The sequence below is a fragment of the Thunnus albacares genome, chromosome 17, assembly GCF_914725855.1.
Source record: "Thunnus albacares chromosome 17, fThuAlb1.1, whole genome shotgun sequence".
NCBI classification, from domain to species: Eukaryota; Metazoa; Chordata; class Actinopteri; order Scombriformes; family Scombridae; genus Thunnus; species Thunnus albacares.
The window spans coordinates 2,919,148-2,941,950 of record NC_058122.1 but is presented as its reverse complement, the minus strand read 5'-3'; the positions used below and the strand labels follow the sequence as shown (position 1 = coordinate 2,941,950).

Below are 22,803 nucleotides of genomic sequence, written 5' to 3'. Positions count from 1 at the left end.
GCTTTAAATGTTAAATTATAGTGGGAAGAACTGGCAACACTGTGAATACATTTACATATTTACTACGAGATGATACATATATATACATATATAATATTTAAGTGTTAAAGGGCCGGGAGAAAAAAAATAATTCACAGTAGCACATTTAACACAATATCACGGAGGCAAGTGTATATAAAATCGATTTCTCGCTCAGTTAGCCAATGAAATATATGCTGTATTTAACAGAATGCAGAACATGAGTTTATTTGAATTGATGGTATATTAATAATAATATTAAAACATGTTCTGGCCATTTATTGAACACATAAGTGAGCGGTATGTTTAAACATATTCCTGGACAGATAAATATTTAAAATATGTACAGGATGTCAAATATAGGCTCAGATACTAAGATTATCTGATGTAGATTCGTTCATGTGTATTCCTGCCTATGATTAATATTGTCTTGTTTCTTATATAAAACCATTCCCAGGATTTCAAATTTAATACACATTCTTCTGTAATGTAAGCCAATGTTTACCACAACAAACATTACCTACTCTGCAATTCAAGACAAACAACCTCATTGTATTCCTGTATCTGGATGATACACATTTAACACCTAACAACGTTAGTAATGACTGATATAGGTCTCATATTTTAATGAAAAAGCAGCAGCAGATGCCTTATAATTGAGCATAGTAACCTGTTAGATTGCTACGAGCTATATATTTTAATAACGGCCCATGCCTGGGCATCATAGATCATGTGCAGCATCATATTTCTCAGTTGAAAAGCTTGAGGAGGCTCCAGGCTTTTCCCTGAGCCTCTTTACAGCTCAGATGGTAAAGTTGTCTTTGTACAGTAAATGAAGTCAGTAGAGAGTTACTAACTGACTACCCACGACAGAAAAGTAGAGATGTATCATGATGTGGGGTTGGTTCCCAGCAGCGCCAAGAAATGTCCTAAAGCCAGGAGAGAAGAATTTGAAAAAGAACAAAAAGGCTGAGGAAAGTCCCGCTGCTGTGTGTGTGTGTGTGTGTGTGTGTGTGTGTGTGTGTGTGTGTGTGTGTGTGTGTGCATGTGCAATACCTCAGTCTATCTGCTCAAAACCACCCACTTTATATTAAAAAGTCTATAGGTTAAAGTTGATATCCTTTGACTTTGAATGATGTTGCCACCCTCATGCTATCATGCAAGAAAGTATGAAGATAGCACACAGTTAGACCTGCGTGTCAACATGTATGTTGTTGCTGTCCCGGTCTATAAAGCCATCAGTCATGTGAGCTTTAGAAGTTAAATCACTGTAATCTCAGTTATATGTGTCTCTATTTATGTCTCAAATAATACATTTTTTAGTGCATGTGGTGCATAATGTGCACCTAGACCCACTGGACTGTGTGCATGAAGTGTGTGTGTGTGTGTGTGTGTGTGTGTGTAAGAGAGTAACTTTTGAAAGCACTCAGGCACTTTTCTCATCCAATTTATTTGTGATTGCTTTATAGAGAATAAATCAAAAGACACATGACTTCATAACGTCACTGAAAAGCAAAGTTCTAAAAAATTGAAATTCCTAATTTTGCTGAGATTAACTCATGTGACCCCCACATCCCACCCCTTTAAAATTATATTTTACACTTGCAGAAGTGTAAAACAGTTTTGTGACTTTAATGCAAGACCGTACAAAATATCATTTCTAATTTGAGGACCGTACAAAAATTACCAGGAGGGGGAGGAGGGTATCAGAAAGGTTGGAGGAGGGTAGTGTCATTTTACTTTTTAAATTTTTTTTTCATTATTTTACTGAGGGCAGGGTAGTCTGATGCTTTTGGGAGAGCAGGAGACGGTCTTTTATATTTTCTTATCCTGTATTTATATTTCACTTCAAAAATGCGGCTTTCATGAGCACCATGGAGGCTATGCTCAGAGGTAAATAATCCTGTCCTGGTATCAGGGCTTTTTTTTTTATCAAACAAGGCAGCGAGGAGGACCAGTATGTCCATTTTGAGAAACACAACATGTGGAGCTAATTCAACAGATTGAACGTCATCTCTAGCAAAGAGCATTCATTTTTTCACTACCCTACAGTCACTGCTTTATTCTGCATCAGAGCAGGAAGCTGAACCACTGTGAAGTCAATGTTCTGGATAAACTTAGCATATAATATATGCTGTATGTGCCTAAATTGTGTACATTATGACAAGCCACTAACTATTACTGAATAAGATATGTCACAATGTACAGGTGCCCTCAAGGGACATTTCTACCAACAACATCAGACCACCAAACATCAACATTATTACCATTAAACACCAAATCCCTGTAGTGAAATGATCGCTTTTGTTTGTCACATTATGATCTGTGCTTTGAAAGAAAGGGGCAGCTGTGTCTCAGGAGGTGTCATCAGAGGATCGGTGATTCAGTCCGCATGTTTACGTGTCTTTGGGCAAGATACTGAATTGAAATTATTCCCGAATGCTGTGCCATCGATGTGTGTGTGTGTGAATGAGCATTAGAATCTCACCTCCTGATGAGTAGGTTAGCACCTTGCACGGCAGCCTCTGCCAACAGTGTATGGATGTGTGTGTGTGAATGGGTGAATGCTGGCATGCAGTGTAAGGTGCTTTGAGTGGTCAGAAGACTAGAGAAGCCTTATATAAGTGCAGTCCATTTACCATTCACCAAAGTGAATATCAGTATGTTGTAACCGCAGCAGCACTAAAAGCTTTGCTTGATGTTTGTGTGTCTTCACAGATATCTGTTTACTTGGCATGCTGTATTAAATTTTATAAAATTGTCCAGTAGAAAAATAAATTGTAAAACAACCAGGCATTTGCTAACTTAATGTTTGTTATTCTTATTTTATTCTATTTTATTTATATATATTGTATTATATTTTTCTTCTACCTCAGCTCGGGTTCTTTTCAAGCTGTAAAAGCTCGACACTATTTTAATTAACTGGCAGCTCAGTTTGAAATGTGCTTCCATCTTCAATCATTCAAACCACAAATGGAACATTAAAGCACTTCTAACAATTAATTTGCCGGCTACACATATCTTAACTCTGTAATGTCGGTCGCAATAACACTGCAACTTTGAATTATTATCTACTCCTCAGTTTAGTTTACAGTTTGTTTAAAGGACCCACTGTAAATGTAAGAGAAACTGAAGAATTACATTTTGCAATTTAAGGGATTCTTGGTTTATATTAAGGGGATTTTATGTGGATTAAATGCTTACAACCATTTTAATGTCACTGTAAGAGAGTCCTTGTGCACATTTCCCTTTTTTGCATCAATGTAGATAGTTTCCAAACTTTTATCAAATCAAGAGGCTGCTCATTTATCAAATGCCTTTGTGCTTATTTTCACAAATATAGCAAAAAAAATAGTAACTGTCTAAATGTTTAACTTAACACCAGTAAATGAGAGAGCGGTAACCCTTGTTGATCCCCAACATCCAACCCCACACTGCTCTGTGTATGTACCTTGTCATCTCCTAGTTCCTATTAAGTACAGTGTACAAATCAGACATGACAGCCTCATAATATACAGTATGCACAGTCGAAGAAACCAACCACTATGCTTGTGCTGGAAAAACATTACCTGGTCCAAAAAGTTCTGTGTCAGTTAGTTTGTGGTAATTTTATAAAACACAACTTAATTTAAGATCCCCTCCACACGACACAAGCACATAAAACACTCTGTTTTGAATAATACTTTTTGTGTCTGACATGGTTTTTCCACAAAAATGTTCAATTACCTGGTTATAAATTTTTAAAATCTCCTGCTTCTACCTCACTGAAAAATCCAGAATCTGTAAATATGCAAATATTGTTCATTTCACATGTTTAACTGTTGGACACAAGATGTCTCCTACTAAAACTCTAAAGTCCATTCTCAGTGTTTGTGCACTGGAGGCTTCGAGTTTCCACATCACACTGATGTAAGTTGCATACTGGACCGTGATTGGCTCCAAACTAGTTGTGATGTTACAAATCATGCTGGTAGGAAGATTTAAGATGAGCTCAGAGAAACTTTATTTCTTCAGCAGATGAATGTGAAAACAGCCTTCTAGTGTCAAACTGGGCACATACATCATCCTGCATGGTGAAACTCAAACATGCAACAAGAAGAAAACACATTTTTGAGCGGAGCGGGACTTTAAATTGTTTTAATATGCCTTTCAATACATCTGATTGTATCTCAATAGCTCAGAAACAAACATTACATGTTATAGTTTCCACAAAATAAATGACTTTGACAGTATATTTGGGATACTATAGGGAGCAATTAATTAAAAGATGAATTTGGACTCTTCACAGTTGATCACATTATGGTGCAAAAGCCATACAAGCAAAGCATGGCCGACACATTTTTTTTTTTTCAAAACAACTTAATTACATTAACAGAATACATTCTGGGGAAATTTATCTGGTCTGGTATCAAACCAGATGTTTATAATTGTACCCTGGGCATTTGTCACAAAACATTTACAAGTACATTTACTCTTGTACTTGAATACAAATCTGATTTATTTGTACTTGAATGAAATATTTGTATTTGAAGCTACTTTATTCTTCTACTACATTACATCCATCCACATAATATATTTGCATTTTAATACCAGGTGTAAATGAGATCCTGTCTCCTTCAGGAGTTGAATACAAAGTCATGCTACTCACAAACAAATCCATCAACAGACATGTGCCTCTCTCAGCCCACAGGAACTGATCACACCACAAACCTCCACCCGCACCCTCACATCTGCCAGCAGCTTGTTCCTCTGGGCCAGCCGTACTAAGCTCTGCACTATGGGGGATCGAGCCTTCTGCTCTGCTGCACCATTCTTGTGGAACAGCTTTCCTAACCATCTGAGGGCAGCACAGACCCTAGACTTTAAAATAAAAGGCCTAAAAACAGGAAGACTTGTTCCATCTTAACTCTTATTTTCTTTATGTTGTTTGTTCTGTGTTATTAATACTGTAGCACTCTGAGTTTCACTATGAATGAAAAGTGCAGTATATACATTAAATGCATTATTATTATTATTATTATTATTAGTAGTAGTAGTAGTAGTAGTAGTAGTAGTAGTATATTGTAGCCCATTTTATAATCTCTCTGTTTTAGCTTTTTCATGGCCAAACAGTAGAATGTTCTTGACTGTCCAAATCAGTCGCTTGACCTCAGAATCATGTAATTAATTGAAAAGTGACCAAGTGCTTAAGTACAAATTTGAGGTAGTTTCCATTTTATGGCAGTTTAAACTTTTACTGCTCTACATTTCAAAGACAAAAGTTGTATTTTTTACTCTGCTATATTTATCTGATAACTATGCATGATAAAATATGATTTTTTGTTATAAATAGAACTCCAACTGTATTTGCAGTAGTTCAAAAAATGTTGCATATTTGCAATTAAACCAAAGGAAACTCAAATATTTCTCAAAAGCTAATCTGACCCATAACTTTCAGAGGCATGCTGATACACTTCCATTATATTTTACAAGTCTTTATAAACTTCAATATGATCAGTTTGATAAATTCTTGGTTCAATGATCCTTCTATTTCATGACGGTGGTGAAGCAGGAATTCATAATTACAAGTACAAGCTCTGATGTTGAAACTAACAAACTTATCTACGTTCACTGAGGTAATGATTAAACATTAGTGGATTTCAATAAAATGCACCATGAGTTTTTACAGTGAACTGCTTCATTTACAATCTGGATGTCAACAACAATCTACATCCTGTGTTTGATGTAATGTTGAGAGAATGGGAAGCTCGTATGGGCTTCTGTACCGGCGCCAGAACGCAGCCAGACAGTGAACTGTGGCTGCTAAATGTTAATGTGCTATTAAACGCACTGCAAATTATACAGAAACCCTCTGCCGCTGACACAGGAGAGAAAGAGAGAGAACAGATTTACAGCTTCATGGCAGCACGCTGAACTTCATAAAACATATTATGTTTGAAAATGAACACGGCCAGCGTTCATCATCACAGCGCTCCAGTGAGAGCACGAGGAGAAGGCCAATTCTATCTGACCCTTCCCCTACAATACACACACGCACGCACACACACGCACACACACACACACACACACACACACACACACACACACACACACATATCACACAATTATTTGTTTTATTTTACCTGAGGACCAAAGTTTTATAGAGACAAATACTATATCTGTAAAAACAAATTTTAAACATGCCTAACCCAAAGCTTAAGCTAACCATAAATCCAGTCCTCAGTATGGTTATTGAATCATCTTATTCCACACTGTCTGAGAGTGACATATACATTATGAATCAGCTTGTTTCAGCTCTTCTTTGACTCTATATAATGTTTATGCTGAGTGAAATATTCAACTCAAAGAGACTCAAAAACCCAAGGATGGCTGCACCATTCCATCAAATGGAAATATTCCAGATATCTTGCGCATCATATTTTCCATATGTCATGCATATTACATATTTGGCATCTTTGGAAACACTGGAATCTCCACTAAAATTTGAAATAAGTCTTTGGCTTTGGTAAAGTGTTTGGCTGCACAGCATAAGTTTGCAATGACTGACCCACTGGAGCATCTGAGAGGTTCAAGGGTGTTAAACATTAATAGTTTAAATAGTTACCATAAATATTTTAGGGACATTTAACATTTAACGCATTTATCAAATATGCTTATTTGCTGCTGATATAGTCAGTCGATCTCTGTACATGCATAATTGTAGCAAACCTGACAACCACACTGTGGTGACAAGACTCTGGTAAGCTGTGCCCAGTTATGTTCAAGTCATAGCACGTAAAAACACATACAGTAACTCCCACTAACACCACAAACTTTTGTTTTTTTTAGTGGAAACTGAAATGTAAAAATATTTTTACATTCAGCTTGTGTACACATGAAACAAAGCAGTTACAGCGTAGTGAAGTTTAGAGGTCTTGGTGTATTTTTGAACCTGACAGAGCCAAACTATTGCAGTCCTTTTGTTAAGCTAGGCTAAACACATCATGACTCCAGTTCTGTCTTTAACACAGTTACCAGATTGACAGTATTTCTGAAAATGTTGAAATGTTTAACATCACGTTTTGCAGTGTGATGAATGACTAAAATACTCCAGCCCACACATTTTAGAATGTAAGAGCTGATGTCATATTTATATCATATCAGAATTATCATAATTACGAATTTCCGACTTGTAAAATAGCATTCACGTCAACATCCAAGATGTAATTACAACTGGGAACCTCAGAGTTTTCTGAAAGCTCCAATATATTCAACTTGGTGCTTCATATTACTGAAGTGTCTGGAAACTAAACAAATATGATCGCCACAAACCAGTCAAAGACCGTTATCCAATGTAATAAAGCCAAATTGAATGGATGTGGTGTTATATTGTCAATGGTGGTGTTATATTATCAATGCACAGTGTCTTAATCTTTACACAACTAACTACAACCATCATGTCATCATGATGGTTGTATGATAACATGATGTTGTACACTTGCAAGTTGTGATCATAGGGATCTCTAATGCAAGAGAATGTGCAAAACAAATTATTGTACCAAATAGCTGTAAATAATTGTCATTTTACTACATTTTACTCACAAATTGTATCTGATGTCCCTGCAGACACTGTGTAAGGTTTTAGGTTGTGAACAGGTTCAAATTTCACTTATTTTGGTTGATTACATCTCTTCTCAAGACTGTGCTTGATTAACCATTTTCACAGCAGACATTTGTCAAAACAAGAGGAGCACAGGTGAAGTTAATAACATTGATGATGGCTGAATCCTATTAAGTTTTTCCAATTTACGATCCTGGTATAGTGCATGATGGTTCACCAGTTAGGCTTCTTGGACACTCGAACAGAGCCAGAGCTATTGTTAATGTTATCAGTTCCACCTGTGCTTTTGCTGCTGTGACCAGGGTCTATTGACATCTCCCTCACTCTACTGCACCCGTTAACTTTATGTTTAATGACCTCAGCAGAGCAATGGCTCATTTCAACCTGAGCATAGTGTTAATCAACCAAAATACCTGAAAACACCTGTGTGGGTGGACACAGTCTTGACAGGTTGTTGACAAGAACGACTTACTTGTCATTAAAGTCAAACTGAAATTTTGAAGGAAGGAAATATAAACTATAATGATGCTGCAGGTATGGTGTATAAGGTGAGATTTTTCAAAAAAAGATAAAACCATTTTTTGATATATTTGTGGAAACAGTGGCTGTGTCCCTCGTTCACACATTCACTGCTACCTATATAACAGGCACTCAGTAGTTTACTCTACAGAGACCAATAAATTGAGATTTCGGACATTTGAATCATGAATAATCATAATGTCATCACTGACAGGTGAAGAGTCACACCATGGTTATTTTCACATCTATAAAATCTAAAGTGATGCATTGATTGTTAGCAGAAAGTAGTGTAGGTACCATGGATGCTACTCGTTAGTCAGAAAATGGAAGCTAGTTAACCTAGCATGCTACCGTTAGCGCTGAGTTCCACTAAACATTATTTTTTGTTCATGTTATTCCAACACCTGCTGAGTTACCAGCAGCTCCTGCACACAAAGTACTGTGTATGTCCCACATTATTAAAATAAGGGGCTTTTAGCTAGTCCTGTAACCTCAACACTGTGTACATTACTCCTTGTCATTATGACAACACACATAGTAGTAGTAGGCTAATGCATAGAGTGCTCAAATCACAGACACGTTGGACTCCAGTTGGTTAACTGTGTGTGGCTTTTGGAATTAAAGTGATACGATGAACAATTTTTAGTGCCTGCTCACACAGATATTGGACCAATCAAATTACAGTACCAACATTTTTAGTCAGAATTAAAAATTCACACCCCCTCAAGAACGCTGGTAAGGGATACTATAAATGCATGAAATATAAATAAATCTTAATTTCCTCTCAATTTTGACCAAAGAATACACAAGGCAAAACAAACACCAAATATATACAGTATACACTGATTTCTTGGCTAAATTAATCTTATTTCAGTTCCACTTTAATGATATAATTGTGTATAAACCTTTCCAATTAGTCCACTGTGAAACAAACCACCCCTAAAGGACACTGGATAGACTTCACTCATCCAACAAAGGTCACGTTAAAATCGAAACAAGAATTGAGAGCACAGGTGCTTTTTGGACACATTTTATTATTCACGCGATATTTGTTTTTTCATGTTGCATTCCTACTTTTGCATTTTCACCTGTACTTACTGTAAAAGAATAATTACTTCACGTTACAAAACTTCATTTCAAATCCAAAGACAAACCATGCTGATAAAAATGTTATTTTAATATGGTAGATAATATTACCAAAGACACCCAGAAAGAAAAAACATGAAGACATTTGGAAGCACCTTGCATGCTAACAAAGACAATATTTATTTTGGCTTCTGATGCAGCAACACATGGGTAAACCACCATGGGCCTATTTTCAATTTCAGATTCAAAGAACATATGTTTTGAATTCACATGTGGCTTTTGACAAAAGCAACCGATCTGAAAAGGCTGCAGTTTGTTTTAACTTTTACAGTGTCTATTTAGCAGCTTAGAGAAAGTGCCTTTGCCTTCTAAACACTACACAGCTGAGAGAGGTCATTCTGGCTGTGTTTGGTTTTGTCCTCAGTCAGTTGGCATGCAGCTGTGTGCATTTGAGACTAGTGTGATTCAGGCAGTTTCAGGTTCCTGTGATCTTAAGCATCCAGCCCAACAACTTGAAACTACCTACATCACACAGCTCCTGTCTCAATCCAGTGAATCTCATGGCAGCAGCATTGACTGGAACTGCCGGCAGAATCTCTCCAGCTGGTTCTGGGCTTAGAGAAGGTTAACAGAGCGACATCAACAGGAAAGAACGTTTCTGATTCTGTAGATACTTATATAGTGATAGGGTTGATCATCTCAATGACATTGTTTGTCATTGCTTTCCAAAACCATTACAAATGACCACCATGAGATCATTTTCTGATCTGCCACCTCTATGGTTAAGTTTAGGAACAAAAACTTGGTTAAGATTAAGGAAAGAACATAGTCAATGTAGTCAATGTTGACTATTGGGAGGAGGACGAGATGCCAACAGTGATCCCGTGTGTTAAAGTTGCATGATTTGTGCACCCAACCAAAGTGGTTCTATGGTACTACAATTTTAATCTTTTGAGAGAAGATGGTTATTAGTCACACAACCAAAAGAGGAAAAGGAAAAGGTTTGAATTGTTTAAACAAATGATCAATGCTGTCATTCCTCAAAACTCTCCATCAACATTTTGACAATCATTTCTTTTTAAACACTTTATTGTGTTACATATGATGATGCAATACTAAGACGAAAGGCTCTGTGGCCATTAAAATCAAAAAGGCTTATCTCATTAGGAGCATGAATGCAGTCAGCAAATTCCATACCAATTTGCTGGCTTAATAATTATTAGCTTTTACCTCCAAATAAAGTGGATTAGATAATCTGGTAAACTATCGGTTTGTTTACGACCTGTCTGATTATCTGAATGTTTCTTGCCCTGTCTGACTTCCTTTTAGCAATGTTGCCGTATTCTGAGATTGCAGTAATTACTTCCACCGTGAACAATTTTTATCATAACTGGTAGAACCAATGGCCGCACAAATGAGGATAAGATCTAATAATGTAATAAAGCAGAGATTTCCTTTAGTATTAGCAAGGATGTGTAGTCTAAAGACTGTAGAATACAAGAACATGCCAGGAAAAGGAGGGAGCTTTGTTGCTGCTTGTTGTTTCCACTGTTTATGACTTTACAGAACATATTAGCACAAACCTCATTACTTATAGTGTTAGATTCTTTCATCGGTTTAACTATCACCCCCAAAACTGCTCTCCATTGCTAGCCATGCTGGTCTGTTTTTCACATTTTACTTGGCATTCAATTCACATTTGTGGCACAGAATCAAAACACCTAAAGAAACCAGACCGAGGTTTAAACATGCCAAGAGTCATTTGAAAGACTGACAAATAAAACTGAATTACAGTTCGACCGTCACGCAAGTACAATAACTCGCTTAAAATTTTTGTGTGACGGTTGCAAGAGTTGCAGCGCTGCCTTCCTCTGGTTAAAATCAAATGATTAGAGTGCATGTGACTGAATCCAGCAGCAGGAGGTCAGCCTGCTGGTGTAAATCATATCTAACAAGTCAAATCCCTTCAGCACCAGGTTCCTGCTTGGCTTAATGAATATCCAACTATGTGACCCCAGTGTGAAAAGAAATCTGGAAACCTCTCAAGCTGCTCTGCCATCATCTGTTGCCGGGCAGAGAAGCGGCGAGGTGACGGCACATGAACTTTGTGAGGAAGCAGAGACGGCCTAAAGTTATCTAGGACGTGAGTCAGATTTTATAGATAAGTGTAGGAATCATGTTTAGGGGATGGGTTTAGTAGATGAAGATGCCTGTGAAAAAAGAGGAAAAAAATATGTCATATGTGTTCAGTAGATTGCCTCGGAGACAAAGCCAGCCATCAAAAGAGAATGAGACAGACAGGAAGGATGACAAAGGAAGGCGCAAACCTTCCTTTGGAGTGTCTTTTGTTGACCACCAATAGGCAATAAGGGGCAATAAAAACCGTAAAACCACAGTAATACCCAGCACTGGTACAACCACCTCCTCCACTTCCTCCAACCACCAATAAACTAGTTGGTCAATTACCCCTGTGGTAAAAAGTAAAGGTGGGAGAAAGCGACTAAGCAGAGACAGACAGGAAATGGGAACAGGCATGTAGAGAAGAAGACATGCAGACGGATAGAGATGAAGCTGGAGACAGTGTGGCGCTGCAGAAACATGGCGCCTTCAGGCCTGCAGCCAGGCAACTGAGACTTTCCTCCCTCCCTCCTTTTTATTATTCTCTCCATCTTTTCTTCTCCTCTTCCGTTTCCACTCCTTATTTGCTTCCTTCATTTTTCTTCCTGCTACACTGTTTGTATTTGCTCTCCTCGCTTTCTCTATTTTCTCCTCACTGAATTATAGTCCGCATTGCTTTCTTTTCTCTATACCGTCTTTTCTTTTCCTCCTCTCCTCTCCTAACAAACGGACAGCAGCTGGCTATTGCAGCAGCAGAGGAAGTTCAGCCATGTGTTCCTGATCAAAGCTCCACATTAAAGCCCCATGGGTCGCTTCTCATGCAACATAACGACTCAGAGTGTCACATTTAGCCTGCGATGAAACAGGGTGATGGTCAGGTTGAGAAACATGGCTCTGTCCTGTCTTAACATATTGAAATGTCCAACTGGAACTGAATTCTATAACCTATAACCCTGACATATGCACATGTATGGAACCCCTGAGCAGGACAGCAACTGATTAAATACAGTACGTAAGACTCCTTTCTGTAGCCAGTCTTGAAAATCTACCCTGGATCAGCCAAGAAACAGGAAAAAAAGTTATTTAGTGTGGCTATAAAGAGAAATAGAGAGACAGCAGGAGACATTTACTACAACTCAGTCCATCTGACACTGACAATACTGCTGGAGCCTGATGTCATGGTGCATTTGTACTACAGAAAGATATGTGATGCTTCTTGCAGGATTTAAATGCAGACCTTGTGGAAGCAACCAAGCAGTTTTCGACTTTATAAATAACACTACTGCCAGTGTTGCTACTGTCACTGGTGCTAATGCTGTGACAACAACAGCTCCTATTAACACATTACGACCACCACATCCGTAGTCCTTTCAAGAACTGGAAATAAACATTAAAATATGTTGAAATTTATATGAAAATAACTTGTTCCTGTGAGAAATCAGTAGATAAATAGTACTGTATGTAATATTCTGTACATATACCTGTGCACTCTTTGATCTGTTGACCACGCAGTACATAAAGGATGATGAAATATGTCTGTGTCTGTTTTTTATCTTTGCCTCTCGCTGTCTGAAGGAAAAATCTGACACCATCTGTATGTTGCGTCTAAGCGAACAGGAAGTGGAACTCGTCAAAATTCAGAAATAGAAAATAGAAAGCTCTCACAGGAAATATTAAAACATTACAGAAGAACCACTGAAATGTTTCCCACAGTTCAGACTGAACTGGGAAACAAAACTACAAATCTCAGGAATTCTGATCCCCAGTGGTATAAATATATGATATCTGGATACTCAATACTGGTAGTGCTGCTAATGTTATAACTACTAGTGATTCATTTAATACTACCACAACAGCAGTAACAGTAACGGGACTACTCGTACCACGCTGTCCTTTCTATTCCTTGTGTTTTCACATACGTTCAGCAGAGAAATAAGCCTTTACTCTTACATCACCAACATAATGCAACTAAAGGTAAGTCACAGCTCCCTGATAACATTACTGTCTGACTGAGTCTGGCAGAGAGGAAAACAGATTACATTTTTAAAGAAAGCTTCCACCTCCTCTACATATTTCATGTGTTATTCAATATAAAAAAAAACAAACTCTTGGAAAAGTCTTATGTTCATTTAATTTAAGGAGAACAGATAAACCTGATTGTTTTGACTGGTTGTGTGTCACAGTTGCACCATCTCCAACGTGCAGGCTGGTTTATTTTGGGTCAAATTACAGCTGCCGATTTTGACTTTGGAAAGACAGGAGATGACAACCATAGAGGCAAGCTAGATGTATAATTATAATATATCATAATTATGGAATTCCAGTGTGTTTTAGAGAAGAAACACCTAGTATTATGGTAAACATGATAGGAAATACCACCACACCACAAATCAAAAATTATTATTAAGTGGAATTATGAAATTATTGCCATTAAAGTCACTGTTTCTAACACGTCAAGTGTGTAACAGTAGAAAATCAAAGCACTTTATTAAAACAGTGTGTTATGGTAAGAAACAAGAGACAGGAGAGCAGCTTTACACAGTTACACAAAAAGGAAATATTCTTCTCAAAAACACACAAATTACAAATATGGAAATTTTAGGTAATTTTCACTGAAAAGCTAAAGACATTGCTTGCATCGATGTCATCTCTGTAATTTTTGGGGGGGAAATTGTGTGTTTTAAAAACCTGGTTGGGTTTACATTCTACAATTAAAAAACTCACACATGCAGGGTCTTTTCTCAGCAGATTAAAATAATAAATAAATATATAAAGACTGATCATTTCTTCAGACATTAATTAGATGTTCATGTTGGGAAGTCAAATTTGCAAAAACAGTTAACAGGATAAATAAAACATAAAAAAAAAATCCACTAAAACAAATTTAGAGATCTTATTTTTGGCATCTGAGAGTGGTGAGGCTTGTGTTGTGACCTCAGTATTTCTATAATCCAGGCTGCAGCCCCGGTTCATTCACATCCTTCCCGACTTGGAAAAAAAAATGAGTGAGAGTGCAACAAATAAAAAGTGATCATTACAAATCAGCTTCATCAAGTTGTAAACAGTCTGTGGCCTTTTACTTAACAACTTCCTGTCATTATGCACAGAAAAAAGGCACACACTCACCATTAGATGAAGACAGGCAGACTGAGTCCAAGTTGCCTGGATGAGAAACGAAAATAAAATGTAATTTAATTTAATATAAAAGGCCTTGTGTTTGTATTTGAAAAAAAAAAAGTGGACAGACGAGCTGGAACTTGTAAAAGCCGTCAAAACAACTAGACAATGTCCCACCCCCCCCACCCCCCACCCCCAATATATCCAGCCTACTTCCCTCTGAAGCCTCTCCTCTTCCTTTGAGGTGTCGGAGGACTTTAAAACGGAAAGCTTCGCCAGTTTGTGTGCGGGTCATGTGCTCAGCCTTGAATCCTCCAGTGGCCGCCACATCTCAGGCCGATGCACGCGCCCAATTTAGATGCTTTCTTTTTTTTCTGGTTCAACGTGGAAAGAAAAAGATCCGCCAAAAAGTCCAGCACACAACAAACAACATGAGCACCTTATCATCTGGAAGTTAATTAGGTGGTATATATATGTATGCGTCCAAAGTTTGAAAGGTTTGTAGAACTGTAGCAGACCTTGCATGCTCAGTTAAAAAAAAAAGGTTCACACCTCCTCTTCCTCATCCCCTTGTGTTTCCCAGCTTTATATAATCCGAGCTGGAAGGTGTCTAGCTCCTCTCCTGCATCAGTCCATCAGGTGCTGAGGTGATGCCGCGCGGCCCCGCAGCTCCGGTTGTGCAGCTCCTTCTTCATCTTCATCCTCCGGTTCTGGAACCAAATCTTTACCTGGCGGTCAGTCAGGTCAAGGCTCCTGCTGATCTCCAGGCGGCGCTGTCTGGTTAGGTACATGTTGAACAGGAACTCTTTCTCCAGCTCCAGGGTCTGCTGCTTGGTGTAAGGACAGCGCTTCTTTCTGTCGGCTCTGGCCGACAGCCAGGCGCCGACTGCCGGGCAATCCGCCGCCGGGACCGGGCGCCTCTGACCGAGCTCATCTGGAGAGAATCAGAGGGAGACAGACAACAGTCACATCTTGATATATTATAATTCACCTTCAACTGCCAGTATTGAAATGACTTCTTTTAAAGGAAAGAAGACAATGTTGTTATTAAAGGAAACTGACAAACACAATCCTGCCACTCAACTTCTTCATAAAATAGAGAAAATATTTTTATTAATTTGCATTTGATTTTTTTGGGTGAAGAGCAAAATACAAAAAAACATAAAATCATTTAAATAATCATAAAATCTAAAGAATTAATGTGTGTGTGTGTGTGTGTGTGTGTGTGTGTGTGTGTGTGTGTGTGTGTGTGTGTTTTAAATAAAGATGGAACTCTGTAATGTTACATTATTTTTGGTATTTTTATTTAGGTAGCAATGTACTACAGTTGGACAGTTACACGCTGAAGAACTACAGGTCAGACACTTTTCCCTACTTTCATTATTTCGGGAATGTCGTGTTGACACGTCACTCTCTCAGCACATGCCACTATTCTGGAGTATGTTTTTATTGAGGAAGGCTGTCAGGATGTGAAGCCTAGAGAGTTTGTTTCATTTGCAAACTAAACTATGTATGACGTGGTGGAAGCATAACTACACACAACACATGGACTCTTCCATGTTCAAATATTACGAACAAGGATTCTGAAGGCTTGAAACTCGTCACCATAAGAGATAAAACCATCAATTGTATTTAGTAAGTTTACCCGTAAATGAGTAAATAATACAATTTTTATTTGCATTATTAGCCTAAATATCTCCTCCATAATTAGAGCTAATTACTATTAATAATAAGCGATGTCAACACTAAATGTACAATTCTATATTATTATTATTATTATTATCATTACAATAGTTATTACAGCATGTTAGGACGTCATGACTGATGTCCAATCAGATAATAAACATTTACAACTGTGGTAAAATATTTATACATTTCAATGTTAAGAGATATCAGAACTACAACAAACAAACAAACAAAAGGAAAAGTCTTTAAAAAAAAATGAAATTAATAAATCATTTCATTTTAGAAACGACCTGTAATAATATGTACAAATTGATGTACACGCACTTCTTCATTTTCCAAAAATGATTTTGTCATTTTAATCTTGAGAGTAAACTGAAGCAGTTTTGTGTGTGTATACGGTGAAATAATTAAAATTGCATTTTGATGCATGAAAGAGTCCCACAGCTAGATACAGCCATGACGTCACCCTGGAGGATATTTTCACACACCTCTCTGCGCACTTTTAGCTTTCTTGTAAATTACAGGTTATTTGTCTCTGTGCACAGTGCGCTATGTTTCAGTTTTTTTATTCAATCCGCTTTGGTACAAAACCCAGTTTCATACATCCACGCGTCGCCATATTTAGGCAGGAAAATCCTCCCGCCTCTTTATCTTTCTTGAAATCCTCCTGCATATCAGAGCTGAGAGGAGCAGCGGGTAGCAGCCTTCAGCCAATATTAAAAATGAATTTACGTTTCTTTGTATGTTGACAGGCTCTGGCCGCTTTAAACCTAAACCTATGGTTTAATAATAATAATTTACGATGACAACCTTCCCATCCCACTAAGTAGATGTGATTTCACCTTGGTATCACTGCTTTCTCTCTCAGATCAAACAGATATAATCTGTATATTAAAGAATGCATAAATAACTCTACAATATGCAGCAGAAACGATCACACGCAGGTGATTTATAACACTCCATCATACCAAGGCTTCTGCTTATTGAGTCTCATTTAGCCATTTTAAAAATATGTATATATTGATCAAACCTTTCTCGTTGCTTATTATGGGATGGTGGTCACAGTGCTGCATGCAGAGGGGAAAAAAACTAAAATTTTCCTTTTGCTTCGTGTTTTTTCTAATTGTTCTGACTCAGAGCAGCTGCAAGATTCTGCCAACTGATAAATGTTGGGTTAACACAGAATTTTGATATTTAAAAAAAAACAAACATCCTAAGCACGTCTCTTTCCTGACTGAGGGAAATGCTTTCAGTTTGATCCTCAAAGTAGTTTTTACAGCAGAGTTGTGGGACACAGTCTGTCTACTTTCCCTTCAAATATAAAAAGCAGCTAAAAAGCAGTAATACTGGCTTATCTTTTCACTTATCAAATAGGAAACACATAAAATGTTGTTTCTTTTTATCTGTAGGTCAAGAGGCCAAATTGTTCTTAACCTGCAATTTGAATGCTCGACAAAACACTGACTGGGCCAAAGCAAAAATAAATACACAGATTTTCTATCAACGTGATATTTGGACGTTCAGGTGGAAAACTGTAGCTTGTTCAGTCAAAAGGAATAATTAAAAATGTATTAAATACTTTGCTCTGGAGGAAATGCAAGTAAGGAGGAATTATGCATGTCTGTGCGTTTCTGTTTCTTTTGCTAACTGGAAGTAGCTGCAATGTGCTTATGACTGCATTTTAATTATTTATTTAGTCTAGATCCATATTTATTCACTTTAAAGCCTCTTATTGTTTTATCTCCATCAAGTCCTTCATATTACTGATCATTTAATCATTTCTTAAGTCATCCATTGCCTTTTTTTAAAAGGTAAAGTCCATATACAGCTATTTTTTTTTTTTTTCTGAGACACGCAGGCGTTTGGTTTGTGTTAGAGTGTTTCTGGCACCACAGCAGGCCCAGCCGAGCCCTTCCTGTCCGGCTGCTGGACGGGAAGAGGGCAATTTAACCCTGGTGGAGCAATAAATTCATTTCAGGGAGAGTAGTGGGGGGCAAAATGACTCTCTTTGTCTGTAAGGGCCGGTCATAAAACGAAATAAAAGAAGTCAGAGAGACAGTGTGAGGCAGACAGGAAAGAGAGACAGAGGAGTCACCTTGTCTCGCCTCCAGACCAAACACCCCCCCTCCCCCTCCCCCTCCCACCACATCCCCCCACCTCCCCCCCAATCAATCCTTTCTTCTTCTACCCATCCCGAACACCCCTGCTCTCTCCTGAGCTGATACCCCGCTTCTTTCCTTCTTTCTATCTTCCTTCATCCGTTCGTCTTTTATTGTCTTCCCTCTCTGCTTTCATCACTCCTTATCTCTTCTTTCTCTTCCTCCTCTCTCACTCTTCGAAGTCACATTTCTTTCTCTGCCCATCCTGTCATCCTCTTTCCTTCTCCTCCGTCTATCAACCATACCTTGTGTTTGTGGTCCCGGTACCGTCCGCTCTTCCCCTATCAGGCCTTCCTCCTCCTCGCCGCTGCTACAGCTGACCCTGCGGCTGTTTTGGACCGGAACCGAATTACATCTTTCGTCAGTCCTTTCCATTAAGTCATCTTGACCTCTGTCACGGGGCATCAGCATCGCTCCTCTTCTTCCTACCTCCTCTTCTACGTCAGTGATCAGCCGGCTGCCGTCATCCTCAGAATCCAACGGTAACGGGTCGCTCTCATCCAGGAGGAAGCTCGGAGGATATGAGGTCTGCAGATGGCGCGAGGTCTCCACCGGAGGGAAGTTGTGCACGGGGTGCGTTAGCAATGAGAGAGTTCCTCTTTGGCTATCACCACCGTCACCACAGATCCGGTTATGATGGAGTGCAAAGCTGCTCTGGTGGATTTTAAACGTATCCGGTGTGCCGCTGTTACTGTGACGCTGAGCAGAGTCCAGTCCCGAAACCGAGCTCGCACCAGACGCACCCTGGAAGAAGCATCCGTGATGACCGTGAAGATGATGACTCGGTGACTCAGTTGTCAGGCTGCTAAAACCGGGCATGTGTCCGGTTGCAGGCGGCGGTCTGGACCTGAGCTGCCGGTTCGGTTCCTGAGTGACGTGGGAAGAGGAGGAGGATGTGACGGAGGAGGGGGGCTCGTTTTTGTTTGAATGCTGCGAGCAGTAAACACGTGCGCTGCGCTTATCCATAACCGGGAACCTACCTAGGTGCGTCTTGCACCATTCGGTACCGAAGCCTTGGTGGAGGCTCTGCGGTAACGGCTGCATCTCGAGCCCACCTGGCGGCGGCTGACACTGAGGTGACATCGGGGTTGTAGCTCGTGTTGCTGTTGCTCCTGACGCATCATCCTCCCCGCCGTCTGCTGCGCACACCTACTCTCACATGGTAACGGACACGGCAGCCCCGTTTTTTTTAGCCACTTTGGAGTCTTTAGTTTGCGGGGCAGATGAGAAGGGACATAATGGGGCAACAGCCGTCCATTAAAGAGTTAATGGAGACGCATGGTAACTGCTTGAGTTGCGCTCTGACATTGCTGGGAAAACATTTGGAAGGAGGAGGTGAAGGGGGCTAGGGAGGGGAGGGGGGTGATGTCCTGGGCTGATGGGTGTAGTGACAGAGTTTGGCTGGAAACGCTTCCTGTTAGTCGGCCAATGGCAGTCTGGGGTTCACGGGCAGGCCACGCCCCAAAGTCTGTCTGCTATTTTCCTTCTTTCTTCTTTATAATGGGACATCGACTGCAGGCTCCATTAAAACGCTCTCTGTCCATATTTCACCGCTGCTTCAAATGAGAACCTCGCGTGTTTCGGAGCCTGAAAGCGGGCAGGAGGCCGAGACAGAGGCGGCCTGATCCTTAAGCTGCATCCAATTACAGTCCAGTTTTATGCAGCAGCCCGCTGTGGAATTTCCCTTCCGATTAGGCCCGTACATTGCTCTAAGACAGCGGATGCTCTATGAAGTATTGTTATGTTCCTGAGGAATGCAGCACAGCGCACAGGATGGATCCTGGTGAAAAGTTTAGGATGTAATCTAAAGAGAAGTGAAAGTGGTTGCTGATGTAACTACAAAAGAAAAGACTGGTTTTGTTTTAAAAAATGTTGAGATCAAAGTTGAACAGAACTGCAGAAGTGAAACAAGTAAAACGTTTATTTCCCCACAAACAGAGCGCACTAAAATTGACCATGTGTGAATTTTATCTCGAGCTATCAAACAATAGAAATGTCACAGGTCCATATATTACATTTTTCGTTGCTGTTACTTATTTGTAGGTACTGAAATAAAATAGTCTAATTACAAAAAAGGTTTATCTTGATTTTACTTAAATATCCTCATCCAGCGTTCAGTCGCTTTATTGAAAGCGCGTGCAGCTTCTTAAGCGGCTGAAACATCTCTGTATATCAAACATTTCGCATTATACGTCATATTGATGGTTCATATATATTATATCATTTTCTAGCTCTAAATAAACAAACGAATAACAAGCGAGAGGAATATCAATTTCCACACTAAAAATCCAGACATAAACTGTTTTTTATTCCGCAATAATAGTAGCACAAATAAAAGGGGTAAAATATACTGTTAAGTGTTACAATTATGAACAGTTTAGCCAGTATTAAATAGCAGGTATTATACAAGTACTACTCTAATAGCCTGTTATGAATGTTGACATAAAAGTGATAATTAACATAAGTTTGACTGAACATAAGAATGAATCAAAGCTGAATAATATCAAGAAATGAGTGTTGGCAGTGGTGGCAAAATATATGTATATATATATAGTTTTAAACAATCTCATGAAAGTCTATTGTTAATACGATTCTATAATCTAAACAAAAATACATTTCATAGTCCTTGTAGATGCTGTACAGACGCGCAGCGGCAGCCGCTGTTATTTTGGTGCAATAAAAAGGATTTGACCCTCCAGGAGAGGAGAAAGAGGAAGAAGACCATATACTGCTGGCCTCTCTAAACAAAGCAAACTCTTCCTAGTGTTGCTCACTAACAGGACAGGGAGTGTGATGGGACGGATGCAGTGCACCATTTCTGCCTGCAAGTGTCGCTGTTGTCATTGACACATCACCTCATCGAACTCTACACCCTCCTTATAAACAAGGAGGAAGCATTATTTGCTGCAGTTGTGGTATTAGGACGCCACACTGATGAAAACTGCTTACTGTGCACATGAGAAATGGTTTAATTGTCGTATTTGAATCAGCGTGAAAGTAAATCGAGACAATACAACAAATAATAAAGCTTTAATGGAAAGTAGGCTACTGATGCAGCAATTTCTAAAAACCTAGACCACTTTCTGTGGATTGAATTAATTATATCTAAAGATTTATGAGTTCAGATGAAAAATCATTCCTCTGTAGCCTGCAGTAATTCTAGCACCATAGTTGTTTGTTCTCTTTCTTTTTTCTTTTTTCTTTTTTTTGTGAATTAACTCTTGTCTGTATTCTGTATCTGTTCGTTCTGTCACCTCTAGCGTCTCTAACGTTGTGTTTATGTCACTTCTTTTGCCATTCATATAGTTATTGCACAAAGCTCAAATAAAAAAGTAGAAAGAAAGTGTTTGTAGGTTCTGACTGAATGACGCTTGAGCTTTCGGGTTTTATTTGGCTTCAGAACTGACGGTAAATGTTTCGAGAGAAATGTAAGTAGGTAGCTATATTAAAATCAAAAGTTGTCTCTTTATTGGAAGAGAATGCAATCATGTAAAATGCTATAATGCTTATTTTCCTGGTGTGAAAAAATGACATGGTTGTCATGGGCTAATTCCTGTCTCCAGCAGTTGTAACCCAAACAGATCATCTCTCTGCGAGAATGGTGATCATTAAAACGGTAATTGAGTTTTACATAAACACCAGTCCTGAATCAAACTGGCTCTTGTTAGTAATTTCTTAGGGGACAAAGTCGCTAAACTCATGCAAATGTTTGGATGATTTGGACTAAATGACATTTCAGCTGCATGTGAGGCCCAGATGGATATTGGGTAAAAATAGTGTGTACAGATCTGTGAACAAACGCACATATGGTGTCCAGATAGACTTTTAATACTATTCTCGTGTCACTTTCAGCATGGATCGCACAGCACTGTAAATTGACGATAATGAGTCAAATCTGTCTGTAAATGGTGAATTTTCACCGCCTCACTGAAAGCTAAGCAGATCAGCAAATGTGCAATAGGATAGTAGTCTGGGTAGCTGCCAGAGAGGCAGTCAGCAGTAACTCACCGTGTTTGGAGGCTGCAGGCAGGATGACGCAGGACGCACGGCGCTGATCAAACACCGGGATGGACAAACCAGTTTCCTTTTTTCTTTCGATCTCTCCGAGGGTGTGTCTGCAATATTTTCCCCCTCTGTCAGTCACCTTGGTGCCGGAGAAATTAAGCCCCCTCCCTACCCTACCCTTTCCCGGTCCTTTCCCGGTCCTCTCCGCCACCAGTTGTGACGTTGAAGTTCCCGGAGTGAGGCCTGGTTTGCCTGGGCCCTGTGGTAAAAATGTGTGTGCGTGTGTATGCGTGTGTGTGTGTGTGTGTGTGTGTGTGTGTGTGTGTGTGTGTGTGTGTGTGTGTGTGTGTAACAGGCTATGGAAAGAGGAACCGTCTGCTTTCAGAGGTGACATTCCAATGATTTCTCCCTCTCTCTCTCTCTCTTCCACACACATCCTCTCTCTCTCTCTCCATCCTCCTTTCCAATTTTTGCACACACCCAGCCCCTGCCACC

At 39.2% G+C, this 22,803-nt stretch overlaps 1 protein-coding gene across 1 annotated transcript; it reads right to left on the bottom strand.

The window, feature by feature from the left end:
* Nucleotides 1-14,634: 14,634 nt before the first annotated feature.
* On the bottom strand, nt 14,635-19,641 carry LOC122967743 (homeobox protein Hox-D9b-like). Its single transcript, XM_044332534.1, has 2 exons — nt 18,549-19,641; nt 14,635-15,392 (listed from the first exon to the last, which is right to left on the bottom strand). Exons 1-2 carry the CDS (start codon nt 19,384-19,386, stop codon nt 15,094-15,096), a joined length of 1,137 nt encoding a protein of 378 aa, XP_044188469.1. The 5' UTR covers nt 19,387-19,641; the 3' UTR covers nt 14,635-15,093.
* Between the last annotated feature and the right edge of the window lie 3,162 nt (nt 19,642-22,803).

Bases quoted from the DNA above. Each gene is read 5' to 3' on its own strand.
- LOC122967743 (XM_044332534.1), bottom strand. From the start codon at position 19,386: ATGTCACCTCAGTGTCAGCCGCCGCCAGGTGGGCTCGAGATGCAGCCG. The intron at 15,393-18,548 runs GTATGGTTGATA...GATTCTCTCCAG, and splicing joins ACCGGGACCACAAACACAAG to ATGAGCTCGGTCAGAGGCGC.